Source organism: Myxine glutinosa, chromosome 3 (genome assembly GCF_964187855.1).
Source record: "Myxine glutinosa chromosome 3, kmMyxGlut1.1, whole genome shotgun sequence".
Lineage (NCBI taxonomy): Eukaryota > Metazoa > Chordata > Myxini > Myxiniformes > Myxinidae > Myxine > Myxine glutinosa.
This window is the reverse complement of record NC_136263.1, coordinates 70389696-70404387: the sequence shown is the minus strand read 5'-3', so window position 1 is coordinate 70404387 and position 14692 is coordinate 70389696. Positions and strand designations below refer to the sequence as shown.

Below are 14692 nucleotides of genomic sequence, written 5' to 3'. Positions count from 1 at the left end.
GTTCCTGCTCCTACGAGGAGCTCCTGTGAGGAGCAGGATCTGCTTTGTCAGCCTACACAGAGCCAGAATAGGTTGTGCTTTATAGTGTGTAACTGTCCCGGCTGCCTCTCCAGTTCTGTTAGTGTGGACCACAAACAGTATGTGGCAAACATCCACTCGGCAATATACGATGTGGCATGTGGATCCTGGTCACGCAACAGTGAAGGGGCCTTATGCTAGCTGATGAATGAATGGTTCAGCATCATGGTCCAGATTTCTCAACCTCTCAGCTTTGACTATTGTGTAGATTGCTTTATGAAGCCAAGGTTTCAGTGAAACATGGAAGCAAAAATCTAGAAACAGATTCATTTATTTTTGTAAATGTAAATAATTATACAGAAAAAAACACGTCAGTCACACAAAACAATTAAATGAACTCAGCTAATGTCTGCTTTCTACATACATGGTAGGGTAGGTACCAAATGTTTCACAGGATGAACAATGACATCATCATTCATGTTGGATAAACAGACAGAAATAGTTTTTAATGAGGTGTACAGAGTGAATATTTCTTCAATCCTCACCAAAGGGAGCATTTCAGATCTATAACATGAAAGCATTTGTTGCCTTGTTGTCCACTTCAATTCATAGTTTGTACAAATCCCATGAGATTTAGTCACAAATAGTTAACAAATTGAAATGCCTTTTATGCAAAACTTGCATACAAATATAAATCTGGTAACTTTTTTAAAGTTAAAGCAAACAAACTCTTCTTTTTTAACTAGTGGTGGTGCAATGGTTCACTAACCCCTCCCCAAAATCTCAATCATTCAACATTTACATGTTGTAAATGCACTTTTGGCATCTGTTTTGGCTTTTGGCAAATGTTGTAAATGTACATTCAACATTTACATGACTTACAAAAATAAATAATTGAAGTCACCACACTTTTGGCATCAGACTTTCAAAATAATAATAGTAATAATAAAATATCTCGTTTTAAAAATTATGTACAGTTTTTACTTTATGTTTGTATACAAATAATGCCATAGAAACATCAGAGACATCTAGTGCACAAAAAATGCCATCGTGTTTCCATATCAGCCAAACAAGCGAGAAATTTGACTTCAAAATATTATTTTGCCATCACCGTTCAGAAGCTTCTTGCTCCAAATTTCGATGGCACATTGGACACACAACCTGCAAGCCTAGCCACTTCTGAAGGCAGCAAACGTGGTAGAAATGGCCACATTGAGTCTTCACGCCTGATTTAATTTCCTGTGTAGAGGAAACAAAAGAAACAACGGCAAAAGTTTACATTTCAGGACAACAATCAGTTCACTATAGGCCATGCACCAATTGAGTCTGAGCGGCCAGCCAACGGATTCAAAAGTGGGCAAGAAATCTATCGAACTGTGTCAAAAGCTTATCTTGGCTGAATATGCTGGACATAATATGAGAACCACTGTGAAAGCCTCCAATAGGTCCAGATCTCTCCACCTGCAACAACCTACTGTGGCCCTACATGAAGGAGATTAGAAAAGTATTGGTGAGTTTAAAAGTGTACTCCATGTTGCCTTTGACTCCTTTTACCTTCCCATGTTGTCTTGTCTTGAAGGACAGGGAGGCATCTCATCAGATTTAATTTCATTCATTCATATGAGCAGAGCATAATAAATTTTTATTGGCAGCCTTATTTGCCTTAGATTTGCCGATAGCCAATCTTATTCCAAGCGTGCAACACGTTCTTCTGACGCATTCCTTTATTCGGGAGGTGTATAGGCAACACACCGCTGCCTCAATCGCTCACGAAAAGACAAATAACCCGTGTTATGTAGAGGAAGCAAAAACATGCGTACTGCTTATATATATATATACTGTATATATATATATATATATATATATATATATATATATATATATATATATATATATATATATACACACACACACACACACACACACACACACACACACACACACACACACACACACACACACACACACACACACACACACACACACACACACACACACACACACAATACATCAATGCCATTGTCTCACTGTGGCTGTCTGTCTGCCTTTGTTACTTATACACTGCCACATATTTTAAGTTATAAATTCCAAACTCAGGGTACAAATACAACTTTGAGTGGGGGGTAACATAGGTATGTATCCACCGGCTCACGCAGGAGTGTGAGGGTAAGGAGGGGCATACCTGGTGGTGGTGGGAGAGGGTATTACAATTTCCTCGGCAATGCTGAGGTTAAAGCACTCTTTGCACAGGTAAATTTGTTCTCCTTCCCTCCCCCCCCCCCCCCCTCCCACAAAATGGAGGGGCCTGTCAAAGCACCCCCCCCCCCCACCCTCCCAAAAGATGTATATGTGGTATATCTCTTCCCCTTCCCCACACACACGATTGCAAAACCCTGTCTTCTCCCTCTGAGTGGGGGACGAGCTATAAAGTAGTTTAAGGACACTAATCAAATAATAGGTGCACAACTTCGGTGCAGGTACACTATTATGATACAAAAATATCTTGGAAGGCCAGGCAGTCTTTGAGATTCCGCATTGGCAAAATGCTTCATTTTTTCAGGCCTTGGAATTTCATAATAACAGTCCTTTTTCATAGCAGGGGAATGAAGAATTTCATTGGCAGAAAAATCTAAATGGTGGTTTAATACATATAGGGGTGTAGTAAAACCTTGATCTTTAACCCAGAGGGGTGTGATGTAAATTAAGTGCAAATGCACCTTGCTCTGAGCTATCTAGATAGGGTAATGTTGTTCCACTTGGACAAATCATTGTCGAGTTATGGTAAACAATGTTAAAATGTCTATAATGAGGTCATTACCTTAAGGGTGTAGTACTGGTGAAATAATTGAGAAAACTACATAGGTACCTTTGAGAGGCCTTTACACAAAAACAAAGTCAAGTTAATATCTAATTTTCAGTTTTTCTTGAAAGATCTAATCTTGGCTTTAACTCAGACCAGTTTCAACGCTTCTTTGTCATATTACATGCATATAATTTGCATAAATTAGACCATCAATAAAAAACAAGGAAAAACAAAGAACACATTTCTACTTATATCTTCTATGTCACCTATCATTCTTTTCACACAAAACTTGGTACATGTATTATACATGTGTTACTCTACTACCTGATGAGAGGATTTTGTGAAATTATGTCAAATGTTCACTAATTAGCTAAATATGCCAATTACCAGATAAAACTTGGTTGTCCTTCAATAAATCCACAATGGCTACTCCTATAAACAAAAGCCTTCATCATTTTAAAGGAAGTGATATTCTGAATATCCTGTCCAAATTTCAGCCCAAAAGAATGATGCATTTCCCAAGTTATAACAAATTTCATGCAAAATATTATATTGAATTGAATTGAAATTTGAATTTTTCAATAATTAGGGGTACTTCTATGACCTCTAATAGCATGATTCTTGTTTATAAGACTATAAGGAAACTGTTCAGCTAATTAAAAAAAAAAAAAAAATCACCTGTTCACCAGTACTACACCCTTAAAATTAGGGAATGACATTAATATTATGTCAGGAAATTTGTCAACCCCACATACTGGCCATGATGTCATAGGTCGTCATAGGTCACATGGTTTGGCAGCTACACGTTTTTGAAGAATAAACTTTTTAAAATCCTCTTCTCCAGAACACTTTGGCAGATTGATGTGAAATTCCACACACATGATCTACTATCATTGCGGAATATATCTTGCAAAGGATTAAGTAATAGATCACATGGTCTGGCAGCCATGAAGGTTTGAACGATAATTTTGTTTTTAATTCCTTCTCTTGAACCGCTTCATCGATCGACGTGAAACCTCCCAATTATGATCTAGCAGTTATAGGGAATATATGTTTTAAATTGCATCCTGCTGGATGCATGGTCTGGCAGCCATAATTATTACCTTTTTTGAAGTTGGGTTATTTAAAAAAAAGAAATGTTGAAATGGCTTAAGCCATTGGAGTCAAACTTTGCAAATAACATCGAGTTGTCAAGGGGAATACCTGTTTAAAATTTCAACGTGATCGTTCGCAAGGTCTGGCAGCCAAAATGCTTTAATGATTTGAAGAAGAAACCTTACAATTTTATCTTCTCCACAACAGCTTACAAGATCGATGTGAAACTTCACGCACATGATTAACGAGTGTTTCGGAATATGGTTTGATATAATCCAAATGTCGTCGATCGTATGGTCTAGCAGGCATTTTTAAAAGCTATTTTGAATCTGAGTTTTTAAAATCCCTTTGCAGTGAATTTTTTGAATCCAATTTTTTTTTAGAGACGTCATGTGTCACGTGTCCAATCAAAGCGGGTCGTATCAAAGTGGGGTTGTATCAAAGCATCACTGCCAGCAGTTATAAAGTGGCATTTCTAGTTATTATTTTTAATATTGTTAGTATTAATTAATAAATGCTTTGTTACAATGTTATCATTGTTTTTGTTATTTATTTTGTAATTAGAATACCATGCCATGGAAGGACCTATTAAACTGCTCTATACACCCTAACTCCACTGGGGAGTGGGGAAGGTCCTGGGCGGCCCCCCTCGACATTTTTTGCAATTTTGATACCACATACACTACTGGTCAAAAGTTTTAGAACACCTCAATTTTTCCAGTTTTTATTGAAATTTACGTAGTTTAATGTCTCGATGTACTCTGAAATTAAGCATAGAACAAATAAACAATTGGAGATAAAAAAGAAATCATAGAATCATTTTGTTTAACAAAATTTAATTTAAATTTTTGATTCAGCAACGTAGCCACCTTTTGCAGATATAACCGCCGAACACACTCGTGGCATTCTTTCTCCATTGGAAATCAAATATTGTTCGGGAAGTTCTTCCCAACACTGTTGCAGAAGTTCCCACAAATGTGTTGCACTTGTAGGTTGCTTTGCTTTCACCCTTCTGTCCAGTTCATCCCAAACCAGCTCGATGGGGTTGAAGTCTGGAGACTGTGCTGGCCATTCCATGATTTGAAGCCCATCGTCTTGTTCTTTTCCTCAAAGGTTGTTTTGACATAGCCTGGAGGTGTGTTCAGGGTCATTATCTTGCTGTAGGATGAACCCCTGACCAACTAGGCGTATACCAGAGGGTATTGCATGGCACTGCAAAATGCTGTGGTTGCCCTTTTGGTTCAGGGTGTCTGTCACTTTGTGCAAGTCGCCGACTCTGGATCCAGCAAAAGAGCCCCAGAGCATCACGCTTCCTCCTCCATGTTTGACAGTTGGTGTCACACACTGAGGAACCATCCTTTCGCCTACTCCACGGCATACAAAATCCCTGTGTGATGAACCAAAGATTTAAAATTTTGATTCATCGGTCCATAAGACCTTCTTCCAGTCTTCAGTAGTCCACTGGCGGTGCTTCATGGCCCAGAAAAGCCTCTTTTTCTTATTTTGCCATCTTAGCAATGGCTTTCTTACTGCCACTCGACCTGTCAAACCTGCAGCTCGAAGTCTTCTCTTCACAGTTGAAACTGAGACTTGCTTACTTTGACCAGTGTTAAGCTGTGCTTGAAGCTGTTGTCCTGTGAGCCACCTATCACGCAAGCTGTTGACTCTCAGAAACTTGTCTTCTGATTCTGTTCTGGCTTTGGGTCTGCCAGACCTCTTCCTGTCAGAGTTTCCTCCAGTTTCCACTTTCCAATATACTACTTCCTGCAGTGCAATGTTGTCCAAATAATGCTTCAGATGATGTAATAACAGTCTGTTCCAATACTGCTTTTATACAGACAGGGGGTTTGTAATCAAGTAATCAGCAGAGGTTGGGACACCTATAGGAATTGTTTGCATCAACTTTCAAGGCTTAATTTACTTACATCGCTGCAGAACAGCTGTAAGTTGTTAACCCATTACTTGTTCCCTGAAGAAGGCCTTTTTTTTTTTACAATATAACTGTGCAATTTACATTATTTTCCCGTTTTTGCTAACCAAAACCTTCTTTTTTTTTTAACCTCGAGCAGTTTACTGCTTAACTTTGTAGCATTTCAGGTTATTCACTGGACATTAAACTGTGTAAATTTCAATAAAAACTGAAAAAATTGAGGTGTTCTAAAACTTTTGACCAGTGGTGTACATCCAAATCAGACTTACCATTCAGGTATCAGATGACAATTATTCCTCAAAAAAACATGTCCTAAAAACCTGCAAACGTTGCATATGTTTATGGACAACAAACACATGTGAATAAGGGTTATATGCATTAGCACACTGATGGTGTAAATTAATTGGCCTGTAATTTATTCTGAGTGTTTTAGCATGTTGTCTTTTAGCACGTAACTTGTTCCGTAAATTGTCATAATAATGCCATGTTCCAAATTTCAGTTGAACATGTTAAATGGTATGAAAAAAGTGCAGAAAAGCACAAGTGGGACGGACCGACAGACAGAGACAGATGGCAAGCAAACCTATAGTCCCCTCCGGGAAGGGGAACGAGTAAAACAATGATGGAATTGTTGAAATGTCCTGTGGGGGTTATATTTGCATCACCTGATAGCAGATAGGACAGATTTCTAGCGACCGCTGTCCTTGCAATGTCTCCATTGTGGGCATCGACCGGATAAGTTTCTCTGCATGCTGCCTGCGCCGAATGCTGCACCATCCATGATGTGCCGGCAGCCAAACATTCAAATATGTGTAGAATGCCAGCAGGGCGATGACAAAGAAAGGAACATAGCCAGAACTCCAACCAGTGAACCCTAAAAGTACCACAGCAAGCCGGGAAAGCAAGGTGGCACCATGGCAAGCACCCTGTAACAGACAAAAAGCAACTAGTTATTTTGATCCACATACAAAAGGATCCTACAGCTGGTGGCCAAAAAATGGAAACACCTGGGTAAATGAGTGACACCAAGTATATTGAAAGCAAAGGCTTCCACAAAGGTGTTGCCCATGTGTTAACTCGAACGGCACTCAGTAGAGAGCATACCTCCGCCAGGTGAACAGTTTACGTTTTGTATCCCAGAGTAGACCAGAAAATCACAATACAGAATCACATTTAATCAACATCATCCGTCCACAACTTTTTGAGATATCCTGCTATATATAATTTTTGGCCCTTTCTCCCAATGGTGAAGAATCACTTTAAAAATTCTACTAACCAGATCTGGATGCGGATATTCACCAAAATTGAATCGATTCGTCCTTGTCACACACAACCTCTCCACCAAGTTTCATCGAAATCCGTCCATAACTTTTTGAGATATCCTGCTATATGTTGGTTTTAGCCCTATCACTCAATGGTGAAGAATCACTTAAAAAATTAAATAATTCTCATATCCAAATCCATATTCAGATCTTCATCAAAATCGAATCGAATCGTCCTTGCCAGACACCCAACCGGTCCACCAAGTTTTGTCCAAATCCGTCCACAACTTTTTGAGATATCCTGCTATGTATCGCTTTTGGCCCTATCTCCCAATGGTGAAGAATCACTTTAAAATATCTCATAGCCAGATCCGAATCCGGATCTTCACCAAAATCTAATCATTTTGTCCTCGTCACATACGCTACATCTCTGCCAAATTTTGTCCGAATCCATCTACAACTTTCTGAGATATCTTGTTCACAAACGGACAAACAGACAGACAGAGGTGAAAACATAACCTCCATCCACCTTTGGTGGCGGAGGTAATTAAGCAAATAACATCCCAGTATGCCGAGGGGAATATGTTATGCAGGCCTGGTTGCATATAATCATGGCCAGCACCGTGGCTGCAAGAGGACACCTCAGTGACTTTCAAAGAGGGGTGATTGTTGGGGTGCGTTTGGCAGGAGCTTCAGTGACAAAGACAGCTCAACCTTCTGATGCTTTCATGAGCAACGGTGTCTAAGGTGATGTCGGCATGGAACTCTGAGGGAAAGACATCAGGAAAGGGCAACAGTGGGCGGAAGCGCATAATCCAGGATCATGCTATCTGTGCATTAATTTGAAGTGCAACGCAACGCAACACAGGCGAGCAACTACAGAACGATTGACTAAATTTCAACCTGGAGCACCAGCAGCCACTTCCATCAAAAATGGTCTGCTGAGAACTCCAGAGAGTGGGATACCATAGTTGGGTTGCAGTGCATAAAAGGCTCACCACACCTGTCAATGCACTTTTGCAAGTCTAGTGGTGCAAGGAGCACAGGGAATGGACTATCGAGCAGTGGAGAAATGTGATGTGATTAGATCAATCATCCTTCACCATGTTCTGGACAAACGGACGAGTGCACATGTGATGCCAACCTGTAGAAAATCTACACCCTGAGTGGTTGGTTCCAACAGTGAAGGACTCTGGTGGTTCTGTAATGCTGTGGGTGCATTTACCTGGCATGGTTTGGATGCAGTCATTCCGTTAGAGGGCAAGGTCAATGCCAATCGCTACCTAATGGTACTGAGTGATCATTTTCACCCCATGTTACAGCATTTCTTTCCGACCAGGAGGGGTGTCTAGCAGGATGACAACACCCCATCCACAGAGCATGTGTGGTTGTCCAATGGTTTGATTAGCATGACACTGATGTTATACATATGTCATGGCCTTCTCAGTCACCAGATCTGAACCCAATCGAGCATTTATGACATATTCTGGAACGACACCTGAGACAGTGTTTTATACCTCCTTCAAAGTTGATCAACTTTCTCGTGAAATAATGCTGCTGAATTCCTCCTGCACAATTTCAGACACTGGTTGACTCTATGCCATGGCAAATACAAGCAGTACTGGCGGCACGTGGTGGCACAACGCCCTATTAAACAACTTTAGATTGGTGCTTAAAATTTTTTTGTCCACTACCTATATGTGGACCTGAAATGGAGTAGTGTGTGTGTAAAACAGCTAATTTAAATAGGAGTCGTTTGTGTTGACAATGACTTCACAATTGAACTACATGATTAGAACATGCATGGCCAAACGTGTTAAATGAACACCTGTATACCAACTACAAAATCCGTGAATGTTGGCATGTAGAGGAGGAAGCGGCAGGGCGGAGGGTGGTGAATACAGCTGAAGTGAAGGATGGGTTGGATAAGAAATAATTTTAACAGTCAGTTTACTCTGATTCACTAGTAAATAAATAAAAACACTAAACATATCCATATGATGTTTGCAGATAAAGAGGAAAGAAGAAAAGAAAATTCAAAATCACATTTCCTGAAAATAAAAAAAATAGAACCCAGGGCTTCAAAGCAGGTGGTGTACCACCACGTCATGCCATCCCCAATCTTGACCCGTGATATTTATTACCCCATTAACCCTTCCAAACCCAACACCTGCTTAATTGCTGATTTCATTGTTTGTTCTCTTTATCCCTCTCCCTCTTGCCCTTCCCCTCTCTTTCCCTTTTATTTATCCCCTTGCCGGTTGTGCCAAATTGTTGCCCTGATACCTCCACTGTCAACTTAACCTTGCTCTTGCAGAAAAGAAAATTGATCCCATTCTTTTCTTCTCAAAAATAATTAGGTTTTCGCATGGACACTAAAGGTGCATTCAAACCCCCCATGGCACAGGTTGTAATTACAAAGCCAGAAGGGGGTTGGTTATCTGTTACACTGCTCAAGACTGATAAATGAAGCCACTCGCTGCGTTGATTCTAGTGAGGGAAATTCTGCACCATTTGTCTCTTGAGAATGTCTGCTTTACAGAGCCAGGCCTCAGCAGGGGAAGCAACTCATGTAATTCGTTATTTGTTTTCATAAAAGCTCGTCAGTGCATGTTTAGCTCTTCCACTTAGCTGAGGATATTAAAGCCAGTGGGGATTGTAAGTCTTCTGGAAAGAGTTCAGCATACAAGTTGACACATCACTTTTGAAAATATACCAAAATCGACTTCTTAAAGAACAACAACAACAGGCATTTTAAGACCATTTTCCCTGCAAGAGCGGGGGTTAGCCTTGCGGTCCCCATGACAATGTTCTCCATTTTGCCCTATTTTCTGCATCTCCCCTTGTTAACCCACTTGCCCGCATTTCTTCTTCGACCATCTTTAGCCAATTCTTTCTCGGTCTTCCCCGTCCTCTACTTCCTTCTACATTCATTTCCATCACTCTTCTCAACCAGTCACTTTCATCCTTCCTCAACACATGACCAAACCATCTCAACCTGTTTCTCTTCACAGCATCAATCACAGGCTCTATTCCCATCATCTTTCGCAATTCATCATTTGTCTTCCTCTCTCTCAACGATACTCCACACATCCATCGAACCATTCGCATTTCCACCCTTTCCAGCCTTCGTTGCTGCTCTACGTTCATTACCCATGTCTCGCTCCCATAAATCACAACACTTCTCACACATGCAGCATACACCTTTCCCTTCAGCTCCAACGACACTCCCCTCCTCGTCAGCACGCCACTCAGTTCCCGAACCTTCTTCCATGCACATCTCACTCGAGCAACTGTTGCCGAGTCTGATCCACCTTCTCCATTCAGCATGTCTCCTAGGTAACAAAATGTTTTCACACCTTCCAGCTTCACGCCGTCTCCAAGATCCAACTCAACATTTCCTCCATCTGCAGCTCCCTCTGTGCATACCTTACACTTGAATGTAGCTGCCACACTGATTAATGACCCTCTCAAGCCACTACATTTTTGATAAACCAACTCAGCGGACATTGTACATTGAATGGAATTCACTCCGACACCCTTCCTGCACACAGCACACAGCCACTTCCCAGTTCTTTCCACCTCACCACATGCTTTACCACTTGCCATCACCTTCGTTTTTCCGATATTCACCTTCAGACCTTTTGTCTCCATACATTCCTTCCACTTGTTCATCTTCTCCTTCAGTCCATCCATACTTTCTGCAATCAACACCAGATCATCTGCATACAACAACTCCCACGGTAAACCCTCCTTTACGTTCTGAGCCAGCACCTCCATCACAGCTACAAATAGTAGTGGACTTAGTACCGACCCCTGATGCACTCCCACCTTCACCTCAAACTCACCACTGTTCCCGTCCTTCATCCTTACAGCTGTGCGCGCTCTTTTGTACATTGCCATCACTACTCTGATCAACCATTCCTCCACTTCTAACTTCCTCAATGCCCATGTCAATACTTCACGTGGAACCCTATTGAATGCTTTCTCCAGATCAACAAACCCAAGAAACAACTTCTTCCTCTTCTCCATATACTTCTCCTGCAACTGCCTCACAATAAAAAGCACGCCTGTCGTTCCTCTTCCTCAAAATCGACTTCTTAACACCTTTTAATATTATTTTAGAGATCAACTTTTAGAGAATCGAATGCTGCACTCAATTACTTTACTGCCACAATCAAAAGAGAAGATTTGGATCATGTCTAGTTGTCTTCATCATAGCAAAGAATTAACCTCACTTAAGAATCAGTTCATGGATTATTGGGTGTATAAATATTGAACATTCATCTCGATAGTACTTTGTACTATTGCTTGAAAACTCAATGGGACTTAAAAGGATAGGGTGGGCATTCGATGACCAGTGATTTCATTACAACTAGAACGGCATTCGGTCGAGCACATACCTCCGCCAGGTTGAACAGTTTACGTTTTGTATCCCACTGATAGGTCAAGATATGGATTTGGACCTGAACTAAATTCCAATTGGTTTGTTCTTGTCGCATAACCAACCCATCCACCAAGTTTTGTCATGTTATCCACAACTCCGAAACACCATACCATGTATCGTTTTTGGCCCTATTGCTCAATGGTGAAGAATCACTTAAAAATCAAAAAAATTCTCGTATTCAGATCCGTATTCGAATCATCACCAAAATCGAATTGATTAGTCCTCGTCACACACCCACTCTGTCCACCAAGTTACGTCTGATTTTGTCTATAACTTTTTGATACATCATTCTACATATTGGTTTTCACCATATTGACCATATTTCACCATATTGACATATTCACCATATGGTGACAAGGAACAATTGACTAAATTTGCTGAAGATTCTAAATTTGCTGAAGCCCGCAAGGCCAACCCCTGCTCTAGCGGGGAAGAAATGGCCTTAAAACGATCATTCATTCATATTCACTCAATGGTGAAGAATCAATTTATTTAATTCTCTGATCTGGATCCAGATTAGAATCTTCAGCAAATTTAGTCAATTGTTCCTTGTCACACACCCAAACTGTCCACCAAGTTTTGTCCCAATCCATCCACAACCTTTTGAGATATCATGCAATATACACTACATGGCCAAAAGTATTCGGACACCACTTCTAATGAGTGAATTTGGCTGTTTCAGCCACACCCATTGCTGACAGGTACATATAATCAAGCACACAGTGATGCAATCTCCATAGACAAACATTGGAGGTAGAATGGGCCATACTGAAGAGCTCAGTGACTTTCAACATGGCACCATCATAGGATGCCACCTTTCCAACAAGTTAGTTCGTCAAATTTCTGCCCTGCTAGAGCTGCCCGGGTCAAATGTAAGTGCTGTTATTGTGAAGTGGAAACGTCAACAACAACAACAGCTCAGCAGCTTGGAGAAACAACAGCTCAGCCGCAAAGTGGTAGGCCACACAAGCTCACAGAACGGGACCGCCGAGTGCTGAAGCACGTAGCGCGTAATAATCGTCTGTCCTCGATTGCAAAACTCACAACTGAGTTCCAAACTGCCTCTGGAAGCAACATCAGCACAACAACTGTTCGTCGGGAGCTTCATGAAATGGGTTTCCATGGCCGAGCAGCCGCACACAAGTCTAAGATCACCATGCGCAATGCCAAGCGTCAGCTGGAGTGGTGTAAAGCTTGCCACCATTGGACTCTGGAGCAGTGGAAATGCGTTATACGGAGTGATGAATTACGCCTCACCATCTGGCAGTCCGACGGACAAATCTGGGTTTGGCGGATGCCAGGAGAACGCTACCTGCCCGAATGCATAGTGCCAACTGTAAAGTTTGGTGGAGGAGGAATAATGGTCTGGGGCTGTTTTTCATGGTTCGGGCTAGACCCCTTAGTTCCAGTGAAGGGAAATCTTAACGCTTCAGCATACAATGGCATTCTAGACGATTGTGTGCTTTCAACATTGTGGCAACAGTTTGGGGAAGGCCCTTTCCTGTTTCAACATGACAATGCCCCTGTGCACAAAGCGAAGTCCATACATAAATGGTTTGTCGAGATCAGTTTTGAAGAACTTAACTGGCCTGCACAGAGCCCCGACCTCAACCCCGTTGAACACCTTTGGGATGAATTGGAACACCGACTGCAAGCTTGGCCCAATCGCCCACCATCAGTGCCCGACCTCACTAATGCTCTTGTGGCTGAATGGAAGCAAATCCCCACAGCAATGTTCCAACATCTAGTGGAAAGCCTTCCCAGAAGAGTGGAGGCTGTGATAGCAGCAAAGGGGAGACCAACTCCATATTAATGCCCATGATTTTGGAATGAGATGTTCGATGAGCATATACAGGTGTGATGGTTGGGTGTCCACATACTTTTGGCAATTTAGTGTATCATTTTCCCCCAATCTCTCAATGGTGAAGAATCACTTTAAAATTCTCGCATCCAGATCCGGATCTGGATCTTCACCAAAATCTAATCATTTCATCCTTGTAACATACTCAACCTCTCCACTAAATTTCATCCAAATATGTCCACAACTTTTTGCGATATCCTGTTTGCAAACAAACAGTCAGACAGTGGTGAAAACATAACCTCCCTCCACCCACCTTTGGTGGTGGAGGGAATAATAAATCTACCAAAAATTTTCACGAATTTTCTTAATAGTCCAGAAATCCTAGCAAATGGAATGGGCCACCTTCCAAAACCCTTTGTGAAGAACATTACTAGCCACACGTAGGGTTTCCTCACCTGCAAGTAATGGACGACATCATCCAACCTATCAAAAGCACGACTTTTGCTTGCTTTCTCTTGCATGTAAAGGATGTAGATAATGATGTGACTAAAAGCCTTGAACAAAAGAAGGGCAGAAAAGAACATCGCCATTGGTAATGGTATTGGCTTGTGGAATCAATCAATATTCATATTGAAGGACAATGAGAGAAAGGAAAATGGGATGCAACGAGGAGGTTTAATGTTTGGAGAATATGCTTTTATATATTTATCGCACTATACATAAGGTTTACACCTGCAGTGTGATAGCACCAGCTCGAATCATGAGGACAAGCGACCAGCTTGTGAAATGCTGCGGCTGGACAATGCCCAACAGCAGCATGTGAGGCAGCAAACCGAGGACTACAGTCAGGATTATTGCCTTCGCGTGTTGCCAAGTATCCCTGTCCCAGACACAACACAGTGGTCTCAGAGACTGTCAACTTTCATTCACCAAAATCCAAGATCATTAGAGTTCAATCAAATCATTTCAATTTTTCTACAATTGTGATTTTAAGCCGACCACAGTGACCCCATGGCTTCATTCCTATCCATTGACATCAGATGATTAAATGTTTGTTTCATCAGACGCCTACACAGAAGTCAAGGGTTATAGAAGAGCTAAATGACACAGGGGTGGAGGGGAATAGGCAGACAAAGATGCACAGGTGTAATACAGCTACATTGTGAAGGGGAGTCGCAGTGGGGACTAGAGTGAAGTCGATGGCATGCCAACACAAATCCCCACACTTCAAAACTAAAATAAAGTTGAAAGATGGCATAAAGTCCTCCCCAGGAATGACCCAATATGAAATTTGGAGTTAAAATTTTTTTTCTGCTTTGACTCATGCGACCTGAGA

At 41.3% G+C, this 14692-nt stretch overlaps 1 protein-coding gene across 2 annotated transcripts in view; it reads right to left on the bottom strand.

The window, feature by feature from the left end:
* Positions 1 to 333: 333 nt before the first annotated feature.
* LOC137423448 (RING finger protein 145) overlaps positions 334 to 14692 on the bottom strand; it is a 46378-nt gene continuing 32019 nt past the window's right edge. For both annotated transcript variants that reach the window (XM_068110636.2, XM_068110638.2), the window contains exons 9-12: positions 14089 to 14236; positions 13812 to 13910; positions 6512 to 6772; positions 334 to 1257 (exon numbers count right to left, since the gene is read on the bottom strand). In XM_068110636.2, the coding sequence (XP_067966737.1) occupies positions 1126 to 1257; positions 6512 to 6772; positions 13812 to 13910; positions 14089 to 14236 (640 nt within the window). In that variant the 3' untranslated portion in view covers positions 334 to 1125. The remainder of the gene's footprint in view (positions 1258 to 6511; positions 6773 to 13811; positions 13911 to 14088; positions 14237 to 14692) is intronic.